General features: G+C 43.8%; 1 protein-coding gene across 1 annotated transcript in view; it reads left to right on the plus strand.

Moving 5' to 3' along the window:
* Positions 1-22,672, plus strand: part of LOC137431142 (glutamate receptor 3-like) — a 152,358-nt gene that overhangs the window by 69,020 nt on the left and 60,666 nt on the right. Inside the window, exons 2-4 of the mRNA XM_078781532.1 lie at positions 8,026-8,184; positions 12,037-12,279; positions 12,377-12,648. Coding sequence (XP_078637658.1) covers positions 8,026-8,184; positions 12,037-12,279; positions 12,377-12,648 — 674 coding nt within the window. The remainder of the gene's footprint in view (positions 1-8,025; positions 8,185-12,036; positions 12,280-12,376; positions 12,649-22,672) is intronic.

Here is a 22,672-nt window from a genome sequence, read left to right on the forward strand (position 1 = left end):
GATGGGCAGATATGGAATGCTCTGGGGAGATGGTTCAAGACTGCTCCAATGACATCTGTTTTCCATCACTATTTTAGTTCGAGATGTGCAGCTTTTAACGTCACATTGGGATTCCTTTGTTCCTCTTTCCTCCGGTTTGTCGCATCGCCTCCTGGAAGACTGTACAGCTAGACTCTTCCCTCCAAGGCTTCCAGGAAGCCTCACACACCATCTCTAACCCTAATCCACATCCCTACTTGCGATCCTTTCTAACCCTATTAATCCTACCTAACCTGTCCCTATTATTTGCAAGTTACAGTGTTTCCTCCAATCCGCTCCTTTTTGTTTTTCCTGCTCATTCGTTCCCTTGCTTGATGTTTCGGCCTGTCCCCCAACTGTCAGTTCGTTGCCCATTTCCCATCTGTCAACGCGCTCTTCCATCGGCCCAGATTTTGTACAAACAACAAGGAAGATGTACATTCTATTCCAAGGTGACATTGTTCAACTCGCAGCGTACATTTCCGTCTGAGACCTTCCATCAGCCTCAATTTTGTAGAGAGAAAACAATACAACACCAACAAATATTTCTCGTTTGGAGACCGACAGTTTTGGCCAAGACAATTTTTTCCCCTAGTCGTATATTTTAGTTTTGCACTGCCAAGCATCCCCGCAAGATGTGAAAGTTCCAAGGTGACAAACGTGATCAACCAAGATGCAATGATGCATCACAACAACATCACAACCAAGATGCATCACAAAGAGGTGACGTCGTCATTGTCATAAGCATTGCCAAGGATGACAAATTCAACCTTGAACCGCCTTTAGAGGCCATTTTTCCCCGCAGAGCAGGGGTTGGCCTTTTTCAGGCACCGTGGTCCCCTTTTTGAAGCAATGTTTTATGGCCGGATGCCCTTCCTGCCACCAACCCTGTTAGTCGCCTCTTGCAACACACAGGGAATTACCAGTGAACTGGTACTCAATTTGCCGACCTCAGAAGGATGACAGGCTGAGTCAACCCACCTGGTGTTAATTCAGCGATCGACCGGGATTCAAACCCAGGATCCTAGGATCCCAAGCCGGCACTCTAACCGCTAAGCCAACACCAGGCTTGGCAAAACCTTGTCAACATGAAAAGGGTGGTTAAGAAAATGTGCAACAACTGCTCTTGCATCCTCGGGTGCTCTGAAGCTGCCATGCCATAAGTCCTGCACCAAACACGAGAAATGGATTCATTATCTCGGTCAGCACTCCACTTGTGACGTCACCACTTGTATTGAAATAGTTTCACATCTTGACGGAATGCTTGGCTATCTTAGAATAAAATTTACGATTTGAAATTAAAATTGTTTATTTTGGACTGGAATGAACATCTTGAGTTGATAATCCATAATACTCCTCATTTTAGGACATTACAGTAGCAGAGCTTGGAAGTACATAAAACAAAAAATAACCTGGATTTTGCGGAAGCATTTTTATTAAGCGAATACATGTTTCTTCATGGCAAATACCACATCTATTGAAGGTTACTTATAAAAGTGACTTGTACTGACCTTTCATTCTGAAGCTTCCATGTCTTCAAAGGAATTGTCATGGGAGGTGGCGGAATCTCTCTTTGGAACAGTTGTCTCCGAAAATGCAACAGAGACTATGGTGAAGTAAGGCTGTCTTTTATAATAGCCGAAAGGTAAAAGACCCCATTTAGTCTATCTATCGGCTTATGTAACATTTTCCAGGTTTGTCATTTTTTTGGATAAATTCTTGGCTCTCATGTCTAAACACATCTAGAAATTTCACTGATTAAGGAAAACAAGCGTTACGCCTCGGTCCCCCGTCGATGAAGTGATGTGAGTTGACAAAGTGGAAGACGCAAGGCGGCCATCTTGGATTTTGACGTGGCGACCCAATTTTCAATAGCGTTCTTCCTTATTCCTCGATACACCCACACACCAGATTACAAGTTAGTAGTTCATTTATTTTTCAAGATATTCCGCTAACAAGGTTCAGACATTTACTTTTCAAGATATCGCGCTCACAAGGTTTAGATATGGTGACAGCCATCTTGGATTTTGACGTGGCGACCTAATTTTCAATAGGGTTCTTCCATATGCCTAGTTGCACCCACACACCAAATTAGAATTTGGTCCTTCGCTTACTTTTATAAAGATATTGCAGTGCACGTACGCACGCACACACGGACGGAGGGGAAAACCATAGTCCCCCTTTCGCTCCACGGTGCGACGGGGGACAAAAAGGGTGCCAGTTTTTCCATTAACATTTAGGGCCTCCATTTTGAATTTCAAAATGGCCGCCACCAAAACTCAATTTCTTTAAAAAATATTTGCCAATTAACTATGCTATTCATTCAAATGTCATACAATATTTATTCCATCTTATCTAAACTCATATATGGGGGTCAACAATTCATTGGAAACAAAATAAGAGCACTAGAAATACTCTAAATTAGCAAAAATCAAAGATGGCCACCAAATTTCAGACTTTTTTTTACGTAAAATGCCATAACTTTTGAACCAATGGACATAGGAAGATGTTTTTGGTGTCTAGCCATATGTTTTGGCATATGAGGATTCCAATAATAACGACATATTTATGATTCGAGCACTCTTCACCAATCCTCCAAAACATTTAATAGAAATAATGTAGAACATGTAATTCAATATAAATTTATTTCAAGATGGATAAATTTTTTTAAAGGTGCATGTATGAATCAGGAGTGTCAACGTTACGGATTAAATGTTCCTTAAAATGGCCCTAAATGGCCCTAAAATTAATGCCCCTAAATGTTAATGGAAAAACTGGCACCCATTTTTTTCTTAATCAGTGATGTTTCTAGATGTGTTCAAACATGAATGTCAAGAATCTACCCAAAATTTTGCTCTTTTTACATAAGCCCACCGACTAATTGGGTTAATGTATTGTGACCAGTAGATTCTGTTCTTCAAAAATAATATTTGCTCTGTCTCATAGAGTGTTGCCAGAATGTGTCTGTTTAAATGTCTTCCGGTGTTATAACCTGTGTTTCTGATGTGTAAATCTCATGTTGTCACTTTTCCATAGTGGAAGTCTTTGTGGTCACAATGATTTCTTTGTGGAATCCTTCTTTTTTTGGAATATCTTTTTGAGATATCGTGCTATGTATCGTTTTTTGGCGCCATCTCTCGATGGTCAAGAATGACTGAAAATTCTCAGATCCGGATCTTCACCAAAATCGAGTCAATTCGTCCTTGTCACACATCTAACCTGTCCACCAAGTTTCATCTGAATCTGTCCATAATATTTTGAGATATCCTGCTCACAAAGAGACAAACAAACAACGACGGATGAAAACATAACCTCCGTCCACCTTTGGTGGTTGGTGCAGGTTATAAATGGTATGTGTGGCTCCCTTGTTTGATGTTCAGCATTCAAAAGGATATAGCACAGACAATCCCCATTGGTTGCCATCCATGGGGAGGAAGAAATTCCTCCTTAGGAAATGTGTGATGAGAAAGATAGCACCATTTTTGTGACGTCACTGGTACCCAGAGTACCTCGGGAATTGACGGCACTTCCCCAAAGCTCAGTGCATCTGTTTGTCTCATCTAACAGTCTTGTGTTGTGCCTTTTATGTATTTCAATTTTAACATGCACACACTTCTTTCTTCATTTTTCATTGGCAGTGTAGAATCTAGACGATAGATAGTAAAAGAGAAAGAAGAAAGGAGATCATGCAAAAAAGAACATGTCCATATCCAAGTGGCCAACAATGCTGGACTGAAGATGGCTAACTGTCGGTACTGTCAGCAGGGTATTCAGCCAGGGTTGTACCGGCATCATTGCCTACCATCATTGCACAGGGGAGAACGATGTCCATGGCCATAAAACAAAACCAAACAAGAAAAAGAGCAATCAGAGATTGCAAACCTCGCCAGGATGTATTTTCAGTGGTTTTTAAAGGCTTTTGTGTCAAAACAAATATGGCGGCCGAACCACGTGACCGATGACGTCTCATTTTTTTTTTCTAAACTTATTTATTCCAAGATTAAGCTCAAGAAATTTCATCTTGATCAGATGAAGTTTTGTACTTGTCGAATTATGACGTCATAATGGAGGCACCTATGACATCATCATTAACATATTTTATTCCACATGGAGAGTTATTTACAATGAGCCATGTCTCATTTTTTTCTATTCAGCGCTTTTAGAGATATAGTGGTGCAAAGTTTTTCGGTTCTTCCAAGATGGCGGCCGAACCACGTGACTTATGACGTCATAATTATCATTTAAAAAATTATACAGGTGGAGTTGCACCTATGGTGAAAATTTCCTGTAAATCGGACCAACGGTTGCAGAGAAAATCATATTTATTCTGTGCCGACAAACAGACAGACAGACAGACAAACAGACAGTCAAACGGACTCAAATGCAATACCCTCTCCTCTGGCGAGGGTAGAAATTGCTCAGGTGAAGTATAAGTCCAGCACCGACAGCTGAGCCCTGAAGCAGTGGCCAAAAGCTCAAGCAGGACAAGGAACAAACAAGTCAACCATTGATGGGATTCCAAGTTATTGCCGCAATATAACCTTCTGGAGAGGCAACAGCTTGGCATTCCATCATTGTTTGCTCTCTGATCTGCTTGAGCTCTTGTTGAGAACGTTTTTAAAGCTGATATTTCAATCTCTGTTCCGACAATAACTTCTGCTAACTGGAAAGGTTGACACTCCTCAAGCAAAATGGAGGTTTGGTCACTGAAGTTTGAGAAATAGTCACTGGGAATTGAAAAAGTGCTGGGAGGTCTATTCCTGGTGAAAAATTTGTTGGAACATGCACACACTTCTTTCCCAGCACTTTTAGTGCTGCGCAACCGAAATCAGTTGCGCAGCAATAACTTTGTTTCTGCTTGAAAATTATAGAAGCAAAAATTATTATCATACTCGGTGGCGAAATGGTTCGAGCGTCCGCTCCGAGTCTCGGAGGTCGGCGGAGTGATGATGGCTGAGCCGCACCAAAGATTTAAAAACATTGTACATGATGCTTCCTCGCTTGATGCTCAGTATTTTGAGGACAGACCATGGACAAACAACATCTAGAGAATAGAGCATCCTTTGGGAGGAAATTTATCCTTAATTTCCCATTGAGTGTGGAGAGAAAAGTGATGTTGTAACAATGGTGTCTCCGGTACCCAGAGTGCCCCTGGAGGTACGTCACTTCCCCAGTACTCAGTGGCTATGTTTGCTGAAGTCTGGTGTTTGTCATGTATTTTGTCTGCATGTCTGCCTGGTTTGTGTTGCGGGTTCTCAACAAGTACTAGTACCCGACTGCAAAGCCGCAATGAGCCGGCGAAGCCAAAGCCTCTTGCCACTATTTTACCCATCACTATGGCATCAGTAGGTTAGGTAGTTGGTAGTAGGTAGGTGTAGTAGGTACCGTACCTAGATCAAAATGACACCATTTGCATTCTGGTTGAGATTAAAATTTATAAAATTTTCTTCTTGATTAATTCGGTGAATTCCGTCTCAACTTCGGATATTTCCGGCCATGAAAAACTATCCCCTACGGCCGCGAGATTTCTAAAAAAATAATTATTTGTCAATTTTAGAATATTTGCCTCCGAAACGCGGGAAAGAGCTTTTTTGAAATATTTTTTCAAATGCTCGAATCTCATTGGTTCCGGTAATTGGTGACGATTTTCGTTGAAGATAACCAGGACCCGTGTGGGCCCGGGGAACGAGGTTGGTCTTAAAGTATTTTAATTACAAATTAGAGGTGCATACGATTGTGAATCAAACAAAGACGGGTGAAACAAACTCCTATTGAACTTTTTCGCAATTTTTTATGCATACTTCCGCATCCGCAAGATGGCGGCCTCCATGGAGCGATTTGGTGCGTCAAAGCTTCGAAATTCTCAAAGGATTCAGCAAAATCTGGCTTTTCAACATAATACGTACGCGTTCATTCACAACACCGGCTTCGCCGGCTATTAAGCCATGTAAAATAAAAACTTCATTGCATTTTTATATGGGTAGTCAGACGTGTTTCTTCACATGATACTTGGTTTCTTGATTCCGAGCAAATAAAACGGTGAACACTGTAAAGATATTTTTTAATGAAATTATGGTTAATGAGGATAACTTCAAACAATGGCTTTTGGGAAAATCTTTGCACATTCCGAATAATGTGAGAAATGTTGAAATAAATAAAAAATATGGAAACATTTCACCCGATGCTCATCGTTGTTTCACGGTTTTCTTTTGCAAAATTTGTTTCCAGATTTGCTCTCAGTGGTTTAATATGGAAAATCCATATCCTTGCCCTCGTTCAATTCACGGCTTACTCATTTCTGGCTTACCTCTACACAGCACCGACCTGCCAGGCCCAATAATGCTGTTGCAGCACGCATGATACAGTACATGGAAATGATTGGCTTATAGCTTGTGCTCATCGCAAGCTTAGAGTGAATGCAGCTTAAAAGAGAGCAGGAATAGAGATACAACTAGGATGGTGCACAAAAAACATAGGGTACACAAGTTCCCCTGCCAATTAATAGCAGACCGAAGGCCCAGCATTTTGGAGTGAACGAGCAGCCTCAGATCTGTACTGATTCCTGAGGCCTGCTCTAAACTTGCTAGGGAACCGAAGGCCCAGCATTTTGGAGTGAACAAGAAGCCTCAGATCTGTACTGATTCCTGAGGCCTGCTCTAAACTTGCTAGGGAACCGAAGGCCCAGAATTTTGGAGTGAATGAGCAGCCTCAGATCTGTACTGATTCCTGAGGCCTGCTCTAAACTTGCTAGGGAACCGAAGGCCCAGAATTTTGGAGTGAATGAGCAGCCTCAGATCTGTACTGATTCCTGAGGCCTGCTCTAAGCTTGCTAGGGAACCGAAGGCCCAGCCTTTTGGAGTGAATGAGCAGTCTCAGAGCTGTACTGATTCCTGAGGCCTGCTCTAAACTTGCTAGGGAACCGAAAGCCCAGAATTTTGGAGTGAATGAGCAGCCTCAGATCTGTACTGATTCCTGAGGCCTGCTCTAAACTTGCTCGGGAACCGAAGGCCCAGCATTTTGGAGTGAATGAGCAGGCTCAGATCTGTACTGATTCCTGAGGCCTGCTCTAAACTTGCTAGGGAACCGAAGGCCCAGAATTTTGGAGTGAATGAGCAGCCTCAGATCTGTACTGATTCCTGAGGCCTGCTCTAAACTTGCTCGGGAACCGAAGGCCCAGCATTTTGGAGTGAATGAGCAGGCTCAGATCTGTACTGATTCCTGAGGCCTGCTCTAAACTTGCTAGGGAACCGAAGGCCCAGAATTTTGGAGTGAATGAGCAGCCTCAGATCTGTACTGATTCCTGAGGCCTGCTCTAAACTTGCTAGGGAACCGAAGGCCCAGAATTTTGGAGTGAATGAGCAGCCTCAGATCTGTACTGATTCCTGAGGCCTGCTCTAAACTTGCTCGGGAACCGAAGGCCCAGCATTTTGGAGTGAATGAGCAGGCTCAGATCTGTACTGATTCCTGAGGCCTGCTCTAAACTTGCTAGGGAACCGAAGGCCCAGAATTTTGGAGTGAATGAGCAGCCTCAGATCTGTACTGATTCCTGAGGCCTGCTCTAAACTTGCTAGGGAACCGAAGGCCCAGAATTTTGGAGTGAATGAGCAGCCTCAGATCTGTACTGATTCCTGAGGCCTGCTCTAAACTTGCTAGGGAACCGAAGGCCCAGAAATTTGGAGTGAATGAGCAGCCTCAGAGCTGTACTGATTGCTGGGGCCTGCTCGAAACTGGCAAGGGAACGTGAAAAAGAGCTGTGGTCTGTGATTCTGTTATTGTCTACGGGTGCCATCAACAGTGAGAGATCTGATTTGCATTGAGTTCACAGAAGATTGATGTTGTGATGCATGGATGATAGTGGATGCAAAGAAAATATGATTTGAAATGGAACTAGGTCGGTCCCTCCGAATAGCGAAAATTAAAGGGCACTGATTGAGAGTGAGATGTGTATATATATATATATATATATATCTGATTATGATGATGATTAAAGTAGTTTTTTCCTGGCAGGTGGTTTATTCACCCCTGAAGCAGTGCAAGAATACAACACCTTCCGCTTGGCTATTTATGAACACAACACGAACCCCAACAACACGGTCGCACCATTTCGCCTGAGGTCGCACGTGACCCAGCTCGATGCGGCGACCAGCTTTGCCATCACCAACGCCTGTAAGTCCCATTTGTAACATTTTTTTTTTTTTGTATACATTATCAAATCATATTTGGAAAGTTTGTTCCACATGCGAGAGTGCAGGTGAGCAGTGAGTCTGGATTTTGGGAGTTTAACAATAAGAGGGTTACTGGCAGACCATGTACACGCTGCAGGAACCAAGGAGGGACAGACGCAATAGAGGACAATAGAGGCGGAAGAATACTGAGAGGCCTCCAATCTGCCTTCAATGTGAGAGTATCAGGCCGAGACACTCAGATTTGTTGTGAGAGATCACAATGATCGCAACGTGAGAGATTGAGGGCCTTGCCTTCTATGGCATCAATAAGGGCAAAGTGTAACACAGGGGAGCCAACCTAAAGGGGAGAGCAGTACTCCATCAAGCTGCGAATATAGGCCTCTTATGTTGTCAAAAGTTCAGACTGGCCAAGGAAAGACCTTCACGACAAAGGATGCCCAGTTGGTGGCTGGCGTTGGAGGCCATCTTGGAAGTATGGTCTGCCCAAAAATGATCATGGCTGTTGGGGAGACCCAAAAGTTTGAGTGACCGAACCTCTTCAAGTGGTTTGCTTAAGAAATAGATGGGAGGGTTTGTCCGACGGTCCTTTCAGAGAGACATAGTGAGTATTTGAGATTTGTCGAGATTGAAAGACATATTTGAAGTGTTAGACCAGCTCCTGCTTCTATCAACGTCTGCAGAGAGTGGAGAGGCTGCTGCCTGCCTGTCTGAAGGATGAGGAATGACATGGCAGAGGGTGTAATCATCGGTAAAGAGATAGACAGGATTTTCCAGGGAATCAGAAAGATATTTAATGAAGATGAGGAACAAGAATGGGTCCAGGACTGCCTTGTACCTTGAGGCTGTGACAGGGAGAAGTTGCGACAGGGAGAAGTTGCGACAGGGAGAAGTTGCGACAGGGAGAAGGGAAGAGAGGATCCCGTTAAGAGCTACCCGGTGACTATGAGAGTGGAGGAAGTTAGTGATCCATGAGCGGAGGTGGCCTTGGATGCCATAAGCAGAGAAATTGGAGATCAAGCTGTGGTGCCAGACTTTATCAAATTCAGGGCGGACGCCAGGAAGATAACTGCAGACGAGATGGTATAAATCTGTACATAAGGGAAAGCAAGCTTGTGTAGAGGGATTACAAAACAGTATTAATATTAGGAGAGGTGTGAATAAAGGGCCTGTCTTGACATAAGAGGTTGGATTGCAGTCCCTCCAGTCAACTTGGTGAACTGTCGGACTCTACGGTACTAAGGCAGATCTCTGACAATAGCCAGAGAGATGTTGACTCTCACAAGCACATGAGCAGATGAATCTATTGGAGCAGAAGAGGATTAAGAGACTTCAGTCGGAAAATCCATCATTACCAAACCAATTCGGAAAGTTCACTGATAGGGTGAGGCCCATGGAGTCACAAAAGTCCTTTGCTACAATGCCATGGCTGGTTGAAGTGGTACCAACACCCAGCCAATTGGCATAGTGAGTGACATGAGGAAGAGAGAGAGAGTTGGGATGAGTGGTTATAAGTTGGTTCATGTTGGCAGAGCGGGAGATGTAAATAGAGTCATCCTTGTTATGAGGACGGTACAGCACACAAAAAAACAGGAAATGGTTGTAGAGGGGAAAGCGCAGCCAAAGGTACTCCTAGGGGTTAGGAGGGGGAAGGGTAGTACACAGACAGTGGGAAATGGAGTTCTTGACATAAACTGCTACTCCACCATCAGGACAGAGTTCAGGCCTGTCAAACCGAAAAATACAATACCCAAGGAGAGACACTAAAGAATCTGGGGCATCCTGTGGGTGGAAGGATTCTGTTAGGTAGATAATGTAAGGTTGACCAGTGGCAGCTTGGATTGAGTGATCTGTCAAATTGGAGCGATGACCTCGGATGTTGGAGGTCCATAGAGTTAGGGATTGGGGAGAGGGTGTGTTGGCAGAATGTGGGTATGAAGGGAGGAGGTATGGGAGCGTGGAGTGGGGGAAATGGGGAGGGTGTTGAATGGAACGTGAGATGAGAATGGAGGGTGCGGAATGCTGGGAAGCACAAGTGTGGCAGGATGTTGGGGAAGCAGAAAAGTGGCAGGACGTTGGGAAAGCGGAAAGTAGTGGGATGTTGGAGAACCAGAGACGGTGCCCGGATGCAGGAGAAGCACAGAAGGGGCGGAAGAAAAGCGGAAGCAGAGAGGGGGAACGTAGGGACAGAGGAGAGCAGGAGGGATGCTGGCGAAGAAGAGAGCAGGCAGGATGCTGGCGAAGAAGAGAGCAGGCGGGATGCTGGGGAAGCAGAAAGGGGGCGGGATGCTGGGAAGCGAAAAGTAGGTGGGACACTGGGGAAGCAGAAGGGACCATCTTTCTCTTTCTCTTTCTCTTTCTCTTTCTCTCTTTCTCTCTCTTCTCTCTTTCTCTCTTTCGCTCTCTCTTCCTCTCTCTCCCTCCCTCTCTCTCTTTCTCCCTCTCCCACCCTCTTTCTCTCTTTCTCTTTCTCTTTCTCTTTCTCTCTCTCTTCCTCTCTCTCCCTCCCTCTCTCTCTTTCTCCCTCTCCCACCCTCTTTCTCTCTTTCTCTTTCTCTTTCTCTCTCTTTCTCTCTCTCTTCCTCTCTCTCCCTCCCTCTCTCTCTTTCTCCCTCTCCCACCCTCTCTCTCTCTTTCTCCCTCTCCCACCCTCTCTCTCTCTTTCTATCTCTCTCTCTCTCGCTCTCTTTCTATCTATCTATCTCTCTCTCTCTCGCTCTCTTTCTTTCTATCTCTCTCTCTCTCTCTCTCTCTCACTCTCTCTCTCTCTCTCACTCTCTCTCTCTCTCTCTCTCTCTCTCTCTCTCTCTCTCTCTCTCTCTCTCTCTCTCTCTCTCTCAATTAAACGCTTAATTTGCTCTTGATGTATTCATAGCCCTTGCATGAGCATTTCCTTTAAAATTGTTTGTGTTTTTTTTTTGTGTCTTCACCTTTGGTTTGTAAAATGTTTTTATACTTGCTGGTTTCTTTTAAATATCCTTTGCTCTTTTTTGGTGTATTCATGATCCTTATACAATGTTTCTTTAAACTGGTTGCTTTGTTTAACACTGCTTTGTGGAATGGTTATATACTTTTATAATAAAAGGATACAAAAGTCTCTCTTTCTCTCTCTCTCTCTCACACACACTCTCTCTCTCTCTCTCTCTCTCTCCCTCCCTTGTTCGTGTTCTCTCTCTCTCTCTCTCTCTCTCTCTCTCTCTCTCTCTCTCTCTACTGTTCCTTGTGCTCTGTTGTGTCCTGATCCACTCGCAGTGTTCTCATTCTCCGACGAGCATCGTCTCTTTATACACAATAGGGTCATAGTTTAAGTTTATAATGTGTGGATATGGCACAGGCATGAAGAGCCTAATCGTATTTTCTAAATTTATTTGTATATCATGCAGCACATCATCCTTTGCTGGGCCTGTTATAAGCTAGCTGTATTCACTTCTTGTGGATGATAATGTATTTCTGACATTATTTAAAGCATTTATCTGAAAAAATAATTTTTATAATTACTTTAATTGACTCCTCAAAATCTTTGTTGATATTTAATCACATTCCTATTTTCGCAAGGAAATTTCGTGAGTCACGTGACCAAGTGAAGTTCTAATTGCACAATCTATTTGTTTAGGCATAAGAGTCAATGATATTTAAATTGCATTAACCCATAACAGAGTCTTTCATTATTATGTGAAAGAATAAAATTACAACCCCGAATCACTTTTTTGCATTTTTGTTAAAGGTCGATGCATCATTTTTACCAAAATGCAATTTGTTTTGCATCACTTACGTTGTTTTGGATACACAATGACCAAAATGGAGAGTGTGCTCTGTCCACTGATCCCCCTGACAGTTTGTTCTCAGTTTACGCGAGGAGTGTACGCCATCTTCGGTTTGTATGATGCTCGCTCAGTGTCGGCGCTCACGGCCTTCTGTGGAGCGCTGCACGTCTCCCTCCTCACCGCGTCGTACCCCCCCGCCGAGGGCGGCTCCCAGTTTGTGCTGCAGCTTCAACCACCCACCGCTCCGCCATTGCTGGACCTCATCTCTGCCTTCGGCTGGAAACATTTCCTTTATCTGTTTCACCCCCAGAGAGGCACATCTCACTGCAGAATACCACATTCAATTTCTCACCTCACTATAGATTAATAGATTTGGTGGCAATGGCGCTCAACCCCCTATGTGCCTTCCAGGACTGGCTCTGCTGCAAACTGTGCTGGAATCTGCACCTCGGCGCGGTTGGCAGGTCAGCGCCATCAGCATCGATGAGCTCATCGGGGGTGGAACCGACGAGCCCCCCACGGTGCAGGGCGCGAGCGCCGAAAGGTCTCCGCCGATCAGGAACTCGCACGGCATGTCGTCACTTCCGAAATGGTCAGACGTGCTTTCGAGTTTGGAGAAGGAAACGGAGAGACACGTTGTTTTGGACTGCGAGCCAGATGTAGTGGAGCAGGTTCTACACCAGGTATGCATCTTACTATAATTCGCCAAATGTCTGTCTGTCTGTCTGTTCCCAGGTACCGCAAAAATGGCTGAACCGATCGCAATGATATTTTGGGTGGGTAATCCTGGGACCCCCTGGAGTAAAATAGGCTATTGTAGTGCGCACGACTTGCTTACCAAGAAGGGAAGCGGACAACGCAGGTAATAAGAAAGAGTCTTTATTGGAAGAGCTCCACTGTAGCACTCAGGAGCTCGGGGCTGCGAGCCCCGTGTATATCCAGAGGCCACGCCTACCCCTCGGGCGTGGCCAACGCCCACTTGGTGCGCGGAATGATGCCATCACGCCAGTGAGCTTTGGTGTCTGCCACACTATATTGTATTTCCAATTTTTCAATTTTTCCAATTTTCCCAAACACGATGGAATAATATTTACCGATATGAACAGTGATGTGATTTTATTGAAATTCTACAAATACTGTTTAGATTTTGATGATTTGCGTGTGATATGATATAACGGATGTTTATATAAATCGTTTAAAATAAAAATAAAAAGCCTTCAATTTCTGATATTTTGCCTTTTCATTTGGACCTCCCAATTGAAGCCCCGCCCGTAGGGCGGGTACCGTTGCTAGTGGGTCTAATTTGCCCTCCCTCTTTTTTTTCTGGGCACCTGGACTGGCCACTCCTGCTGCCACCATATCTAGATAATGTGGCAACTTTTCATCCACAGTCACACGCCGGTTTCACATCTGCTGACACCCCATGAAGGTGGCTACATTGCCTGGCCATAGACACAAACAGCAAGAGTTTGGCATTTCTCCAGGTTGCTTGTAATAACTCATGGACTGTTTATTAAAGGACACCGGGAGATTTTAAAAAGTTGACCAACAAATGCTAGCAGACGGGTACCCAGCTTACCATGCATGCGAGAACACAATATTTGGTGTAACACCGTGCCTGTGAAACACCAGTCCGACTGTTTCTATACAGATCGAGAATCAAATCTGGAATAATCAGCTTAAAGGAGATTGCACTACTTCTGAGCAAACCTTCCCAGCCCTCCTCACTTTGATTGCCTGAGATGGCCACGTGACTGATGCTGAGTAAATGCCAGTTGAGGTAAATCCTGTCATCACATCACCATTACGTCCTCCAACTAGTGTCAGTAGATGTGACGCCCAGTTTTGGGTCCATCGGAGGGACGGCACACACAATGATGAATCACTCTGTCCGTGAAACACCGGGATGGGATTTGAACCTGGGCTCGACAGCTTAAAATGATATGAAATATCAAATAAATAAATTAATTAAATGATGGATGAAAGTGTGTACCTCGAGGCCATCCTGTAAACCCAGGTCATATCTTAACACATTAATATACAAAGTGTGATTGCATGTTGTGTTTATACGTTTAAAATATATCGTGTTTGGTATTATGCATTTCTTCTGGTTGAATTGAAATAGAGTGGATCAGCTCGCTGCGCTCGCCTCACCACACGTCGCTGCAGACACAGGCTTGTTTTAACTGAGGATAATGACCTGACTGAACGCGAGTTTCTGTGTTGTCATGATTTAAACCAATCATAATACAGACATTTCTTTTGTGCAAATTTATTTGTAATTTATTTTTAATCTAAAAAGGTCCAAGTGGTCTAAAGATCTAAGTCTAAATAATCGAGGGTCCAATCTGGTTTAATGGGTATAAAGCGTCTTATGGGTCTTTGTGGTCTTTTTGAGTCTTTAGAGGTCCTCTGGGTCTTTGAGGTATTTAAGGGTATTTGGGGTATTTTGGGTCCTCAAGGTCTTTTGGGTCTTCAGGGTCTTTTGAGTCCTCTGGGTCTTTTGCAGCATCTGAGTCTTTAATGAATGGACTTTGGGGTATTTAGGGTCTTTTGGGTCTTCGGAGTCTTTTGGGTCTTTGGAGTCTTGTGGGTCTTTGGGGTATTTTGGGTCTTCGGGGTCTTAGGGGTCTTAGGGGTCTTCGGGGTATTATACGTCTTTGGGGTCTTTTGGATCTTTGGGTTATTTTGGGTCCTCTGGGTCTTTTGGGTCTTTAAGAGTCGTTGTGGTCTTTAATGGTCTTGGGGAACTTAAAGGGTCTTCAAAGGTCTAAGGGGTTTCAGCAGTCTAAAGGGTCAAAAGGTATATTCCAAAAGTACTTAATTAATATACATATGTAATTAATAGACAGGATGCAACTGACATTCAAACACTACGTAATTAATAAATATATAGTCACACGGCTTCACCGCCTCACCGCCTCATGGCTTCACGGACTGTGTTTTTCGGTTTTGTATATATTGAAGAATAAGAAGACGAATTGGTCACAAATATACATACATAGACACATACATAACCATATATGTTTGCTCCATTATAATAAGATGTTGAGCGTTGCCCATGTGCAGAGCTTTTCAAACACAGTGGCCACCGTAAAAAGGGAGACAGACAAACGCACGGACAGACACCATGCTTCACATTATATAATAGATAGATTATTCCCTCCGCCACTGAAGGTGGGTGGAGGGAGGTAATGTTTATTATTATTATACACTTTTCTCTGTACAGAGCATCAGTTCTGCCGAAGCAGTTTCTTGGCTAGGATTACAATTCCAGACAGGTCGCCATTCTGACACAGTCGTCATATTGGAAACATTATTTTATTGCTGTATTAAATAAAATATTTATAAGAATGATGAGCTCTCTGCCCTGCAGATGCTATATATGGTCATACATAAATGATGAATAACAAAGGGAATCGGGCATTTTTAAATGAGAATGTTTCCACTGATTAACCTCGTGCGGTTCCCGAATGGACAGAATGGACCAGAGAGGCTTTCATAATCGGACTGTGAGTCTGTCCACAGATATCCTTTAGTATGGACTATAGAGTCGAGACCATTCATTCTCAGTTGTACTATAATCTCGATACTATAATATTAAATTGTTTTCGTTATTTTGAGCATATGGGAGAAGAAGAAAACGTCTGAATACAAACGGACGCGGACGGGCTTTGCATTTTCAGATGCTTTCTCGTTTCATATATAAAGATGTGAGCAGGTCATGAGAAACAAACCTTTTCCTGACAATAGCCAAACTTTCCTTTTCTGTTAAACAGTTGAAGTTGCTGTTTTCTTGACACTTGAAGGTGGAACAAAATGTTTTCTATCAACCCCAAGATTTTTCTTTACAAACTAAGAACCCAGGAGATGAAAGGAGGCATGGTTCTGTCCTTTGGGACATCAGCTGAGAGATAAAGAATAAGTTCAGGAGCAAAAGCTACACCAAACTGTCATTTTGGCTTCTTTTACACTACATTTTACCCAAACGAGTCATACTGACAGCTCACAGCTCACAGCTCGATCAGGGATGTTTACTCGTCCTCCAAGAGAAACCCATCAAAGGCTTCTGGGGGAAATTCGGACGATTCCACAATGTTTTCTATGTATCATTGCATGTTGAGAAATAAGGAATACCTGGACAATTTTGTGTATATGCAGATTTTGTTAGTTCCACCGCTGCACGTTTCTGTCGAGAGAAGCGCCATTTTGAAGGCTTGCTGATGGATTTCAGGTACTTCAAAAGACTCTTCAAAGAGCCATTGCCTTAAACCTTTAACAAAGTTGTAATGAATTGATTCATCTCCTTTCTTTCTCTGTAACCATCTATATATACACAAAGAATTAAGTTAAGCACCCCCCCCCCCCCCGTTTTTTTACAACCTCGCACATTACAAGTTTGTTGTCGTCAAAACAGTGTAATATACCCATGATATTGCTATATTTTCTGGAGAAGTGATATTATGGTCACATAAAAACATAACAATCATGCCGTTTTCAATATTTTATTCTGAATAATTTAAGGTGAAATTTTTTGGGAATTTTAGGCATATTTTCACCTCAATTTAAGTATGGAGCTATAGGTCCATCACGGACAGTGTGGATGACGTTTATGTTTTCTAACGTACAGTCATTGTTCTGAGAAGACCTCTAGCGATCTTTGCGTCAATAACGTGTGTAGGACCCACGTGATCGGATCACTGACTCAACCAATCACTTTTTTTCACTTTGATCACTCAATTTCATCAATGGATAATTGCTAATGTCATACCAATCATTATTTGATCTCACATACCTTAGAATATATGCCAATGTATACATATACACAAAGAATATATATTAGGGGGTGCTTACCTTAATTCGTTGTGTAGGGGTGCTTAACTTAATTCTTTGTGTATATATAAAACACAGTTTGTGTGTGTGTGTGTGTGTGTGTGTGTGTGTGTGTGTGTGTGTGTGTGTGTGTGTGTGTGTGTGTGTGTGTGTGTAATGTTACCGATAGACTCCTAAACGGAGAGGCTTACGTGCTTGATATTTGGCATAGACATGGCCATTGAGCCTGGGACGAACATGGCCGAACTCAAAATATTTGACGATCCATATTTTTTATTCATATTTACCTCAGCGCATTTCAGCGCACGGAATCAACGGAATCAGAGCAGGTGGGCGCTGATTCGCTCAGAGCGATCACGTGATGACGCTATGACGCTACGAACGATATGACACTACGAACGCTATGACGCTACGAACGCTATGACGCTATGAAAAAAAAAATCGCTATGACGCTATGAAACGCTATGACCACTATGACGCTATGAAAAAAAAATCGCTATGACGCTATGAAACGCTATGACGCTACGAACGGTATGACGCTACGAACGATATGACACTACGAACGCTATGACGCTACGAACGCTATGACGCTATGAAAAAAAAAATCGCTATGACGCTATGAACGCCATGACGCTATGAACGATATGACGCTATGAACGCCATGACGCTATGAACGATATGACGCTTTGAACGCTATGAACGCTATGACGCTATGAAAAAAAAAATCGCTCGCTTTGCCAAGGGGCTCGCCCCCCCCCCCCCCCCGTTCCCCTCCCCTCCCCCTCCCCTCCCCCGCCCGGCAATGCCGGGTACTTCTGCTAGTATGATCATAAAATTCTTTCCGACTGCCCATTTCAGCATTTCCTCTAAAAAGTTGTTGTTCTCTTAACGATCCTCAACGCTTTCTTTTTGAGCAAGGTTATTCCTTCATTTCTAATCTTTGTTCTGTTATTAGCCTCACACTTTCCCAGAGGATGAGAGAGGCTACCGCAATCGCTCTGTGTATCATTTGCGTTGTTCATTCTCAGATCTACTGTAATCTATATACCCCCAAACCACGCTTTGCAGTTAAATGCTCAGTGTTGAACTTCATTCCCTTGGAATTTTTTCATTGTTCCACGTGTTGGTCTACAGCTGCCACAAGTTTTCCGAACCGGATTTGGCGTGTTTTTCTGTTGTACCTTCGTTCCTGTTTGTTTTCTGTACAATTGTCCGTGTTAAATCGTACCTTGTTGTGATTTATTTGTCGAATTTGTTTTCGTGATGTTCAAGGCCTACTCTTCAAATAGCCACTGAGAAAATACTGTGTCCCTTTTGTTGTCGTGTTCCTCGCTTAGCTTCTTTCTTCCCAAATACTGTACTTTCTACCTACTCAATGTTATCCAATTTCCCCTCCCCACACACACACACAAAAAAAAAAATACGTTTTTTCACTCCACTACTATCTCATGCTACTTGAATTTCCTTCTTCCTGTATTTCCTGTACATCATTCTTTTTTCCCAATTTTCTCAATATCTCCAAACTGATCTTCATTGAATATATAAACACTTTTTCCTTCTTCCTTTAAAACATTTTAAAATGCTTCACTTTCCTTGTTTCTCCATCAGGAGTACCGCACATATTCTTCTTCTTCACCATGATATATTCCTCCTCTTCTTTTTCTTCACAAATATTATTTCCCAAAACTGTCTGTCAGCTAAGCACTTGAACCACAAACCCTCCTCCTGCACCTACAGCACCATCTTCCTCCATGCCTTCAACAAAATTTCTTATCTCCCATCCCATGAACTTTATCTCCATTGGTCTGATTTGGGAATTTGGAATCAGCAGCCCTCCACTTCATGTCCCTTCTTTCCATGGTCTGATTTGGGAATTTGGAATTGGCATCCCTCCACTTCATGTCCCTTCTTTCCGTTTCCTTCCTACCCTACCCACCCCCTCACCTCCAAAGCTACATGACCCGCCTTTCTGCATCCCTCCTCATCCCACCCTCACAATGCTTCCCCCTCACCCTGCCCCAGAAATCCTCCCACTTCTGCCCTGTACCTTTCCAATGCCACTGCCCCTGTCCCAAACTGAGTAGTACTCAAACACCCAAGGTCTCTGCTCCAACCTGACAGAACTCTCAATCGAGGCTACTGCTGATAAACACGACATCATCTGTTTAACAGAATCCTTCCTCCCACAGGACGTCCATTACTCCTTAGTGTCTCTCCACAGTTATTGTCTCCTCCAATTTGATAGGCAGGAACCCCGCCCTGGCAGTGGAGTTGCACTTTACGACACGTTAACTAGTTCCGTAACACTGGTGTGGCTGGTAGACTAACTTATTGGAAAGACGAGCGGCTGCAAGTCGTGCGAGATGGAGCAATAACAGGTCTGTGATGCTCTTCGATGTCTGAGGCCGCACGTGCGCTATACTGGATGGGTCAGCGTGAACCCTGCACTTCGCCGTCAGGCTCGGGTAAACTGCTGAGCTCCGTCCATGATGGGGACTGGAGCTTGAGGCAGTGTCCCATGAATGAGGAACTCCCAGTAAGCGCGAGTCATCAGCTCATGTTGATTAAGTCTCTGCCCTTTGTACACACCGCCCGTCGCTACTACTGATCAGACGGTTTGGTGAGATCCTTGGATGGGGCCGGGCCGTTCTCGGCTCGTGCCAGTGCGCCGAAAAAATGAGCGAACTTGACTGTCTAGAGGAAGTAACAGTCGTAACATCCACAAAACACAATTTCTCACTGCCCTTGTACTGACCTTGCACCTTCCAAACCCTCTCTTCTCCCTGTTGAGGCTGGAGTCCCCCAAGGCAGTTTTCTGGCCCCAGTCCTATTCCTAATCTTCATCAATGATCTCTCTCGAAAATCCCATTTATGTATATTTGCTGATGACTCCACCCTATGCCAGGACATCCCTCATCCTTCAAATAGGCAGGCAGCAACCTCTTTCCTTTCTTCAGACCTTGACAAAGTTGGAATATGTCCTATGGAAAACCCTCATATCTACTTTGTCAACATCCCTCTTGAGGAAGTTCTGTCACTCAAACTCCTTGGTCTCACTATCAGCCATGATCGTTCTTGGGTAAACCACATTTCAAAGTTGACATCCAAAGCCAGTTGCCGAATGGGCATACTCCACCATGCAAGGTTCCTTTTTGGCACACCTGAACTCCTATACACCTACAAGACCTTCATCTGCAGCTTGATGAAGTACTGCTCTACGCTTTGGGTTGACATGCTCTGCCTCACACTTTCCTCAGGTTGATGCCATGGAAATCAGGGCCTTCAAGGTCATTGTAATCTTCCGCAATGAAGCTGTGTCGATGGGCCTATCACTTTCCCATCACAGACAGGTCAGTTGTCTCTGTCTTCTACTGCCTCCTCTCTGGTCTTGCACCCTCTGCTCTTACTGTGCTTTGTCCACAACCCCTCTCCCCCATTATTCTACCCCAGGTTTCTGCAGGACACACACAATTGACACCATCAAACCCACTTCTGGTGAAACTGCCAAAATCCAGAATCACTGCTCACCTCTATTCATTTGTTCCTCTTTTTTCCACCTGTGGTACCAACTTCTACAATCTCTTCAATCAAATTCTTCCCTCCAGGTCTTTCAGGCAGCTGTTCACCACCATCTCAGATCATCCAAAATATGTATTTGTCCAAAACCATGATCTTTTCTAACCACGTTAACCCCCCTCACCACATCCCAAGCCCACCTTCTTCCAAATTTTCAGTTTTTTCTGCATGAGAGTTTACTTCTACAGACTTGGCATTTAATATGGAATATTATTTTTTCTTGACTTGGGTTTACTTTCTGAACTCGGTATATCAATCTGGTGAGTTTCTTTTACGCTTCGGTGATTTCTTTGTTAAAAGAACCATGTCACTGATTGTCTGTCGCAGCAAGAAGTCAATAACAGGATTATATCACAGGTGGCCTGACAAAATGTAGGGACAGGTACATTTGACGATTGGCTTCACAATCGGGTATATAAGGGTTGTTGCGTTCTGTATTAGTGGAAAACAACTGCTGCACATCTACAAAAGTTATTGCCGCTTCCCCTGGAGATGGTCCGTCAACTCGACAATGCTGTTTGTCATTTAGTGGTGGCTTTACGAAATTCCGGCATGAAACAGTGTGCTATTGCTTGGCAGTATGGCATCACTCAAGTTCAGGTGTCAAATATCCTCAAACGAAATGCTCAGAGCGGTGTCCCTACTCCAATACCGAGGCCAGGACGTCCCCGCAGAACCACAAGGAGGGATGATCGCCAGCTGCACCGGTTAGTCCGCAATGGCCGTACCAAGTCAGCTAATCGGCTTAGGGCTGAGTGGCAGCAACTGACAAATGTGCCTGTATCCAGAAGGCAAGTCAACCAACGACTGGTTCAAGCAGGCTATCGTGCCAGGCGTCCCCTGAGAAAGCCACGTCTGACTAGACAACACCGCCAGCGCCGATTGCAGTGGGCCAGAGAGCACCGTCAATTGCAGCCAGGACACTGGAATCACGTGATCTTCAGTGACGAGTCGAGATTTCTGGTCTATCATCAAGATGGCCGCGTCCGAGTGCGCAGACAAGTGCATGAAGCCTACAACGAAGATTGTATAGTGCCAAGAGTCCAAGCTGGAGGTGGTGGGGTGACCGTTTGGGCTGCTTTTCATGCAGGGGGCAAAACTGACCTGGTTGTTCTGAATGGAAACCTGAACCAGTTCAAGCACAGGGCCATTCTGGAAGAAACATTGCTTACATTTGCTCGTGCAGCCTTTCGAGGAAACTTTGTCTTCCAAGATGACAATGCACGGCCTCATCGTGCTCGCATGATCCAACACTTTCTTGCTGACCGTGGTGCAGAGCATATGGAGTGGCCTGCCATGTCCCTGGATATGAATCCGATGGAGAACTTGTGGGCAGAATTAACGCGTCAAATCGACAACTTGGACAAGCAGCCTGCCTCTGTGCGTGAATTGCAGCAGGCTATTGTAACTGCATGGCAAGCGATTCCTGTCCAAACCTTGGCAAATCTCGTGAACAGCATGCCTCGACGTGTACGTGCTCTCCTGAATGCTCGTGGGGGTTACACGAAGTACTGAACTGTAATTTTACTGTCCGTAATCCGAGTCGTAATTTAACTTTTGTTTTTGTTAAAAAATTTTTTGGCTAATGTGCAAAATAAAGAGATACTTCTGGAAAACGCACAGAAGTTTAACACAGTACTGTCCGTGAATTGAGTTCGATATCAGTTTATATCACTTTCAAGGATCAATTTATTTGCTTCAAAATGTCAAATGTGGTTTTTGTTTCTTTTAAAGGTCACATTAACAAAATCTAGAATAATTTCAACATAATTCCAATGAACTATTGGTTCTAAGTCATCTTGAAAAGTAAGTTCACCCCCACAAAAAAAATATTCCATATTAAATGCCAAGTCTGTATATCCATCTTGTTCACCCCATGCCTCCTTTCCTTCCCCACATTCCACTGCACACCCATTGTTTGTCCAAGTCTTCGTCTATTTTGTCCTTCAACCCTCATGTTGGTGTTTTTCAACATTGTTTTGTTTCTGTTCCTTTGTTCTGATGCGTCCTTATCAATTTAGTGCTCTTGGTCTTCCACAAGCCTTGACTCTGTATACAAAAAAAATTCAAATTTTTACACCAACTTTCAGTTTCTGATATAACCAACTCTGCTGCTGTTGAGGAGTGGCTGGATTATTGCTTAAATTATTCCATTATAATATTCCGTAAATGAAAAGAGAACTTGAGCAATGCGACTGTGTCGCCAATATTCCTCCGCGTAGTCCCCGTCCGTGACAATGGGTAGATGCCCTCGTTCACTGTCCTAAAAATAAACAAGTTTGGTTTAAGTACCTTCAG

Source organism: Myxine glutinosa, chromosome 7 (assembly GCF_964187855.1).
Source record: "Myxine glutinosa chromosome 7, kmMyxGlut1.1, whole genome shotgun sequence".
NCBI lineage: Eukaryota > Metazoa > Chordata > Myxini > Myxiniformes > Myxinidae > Myxine > Myxine glutinosa.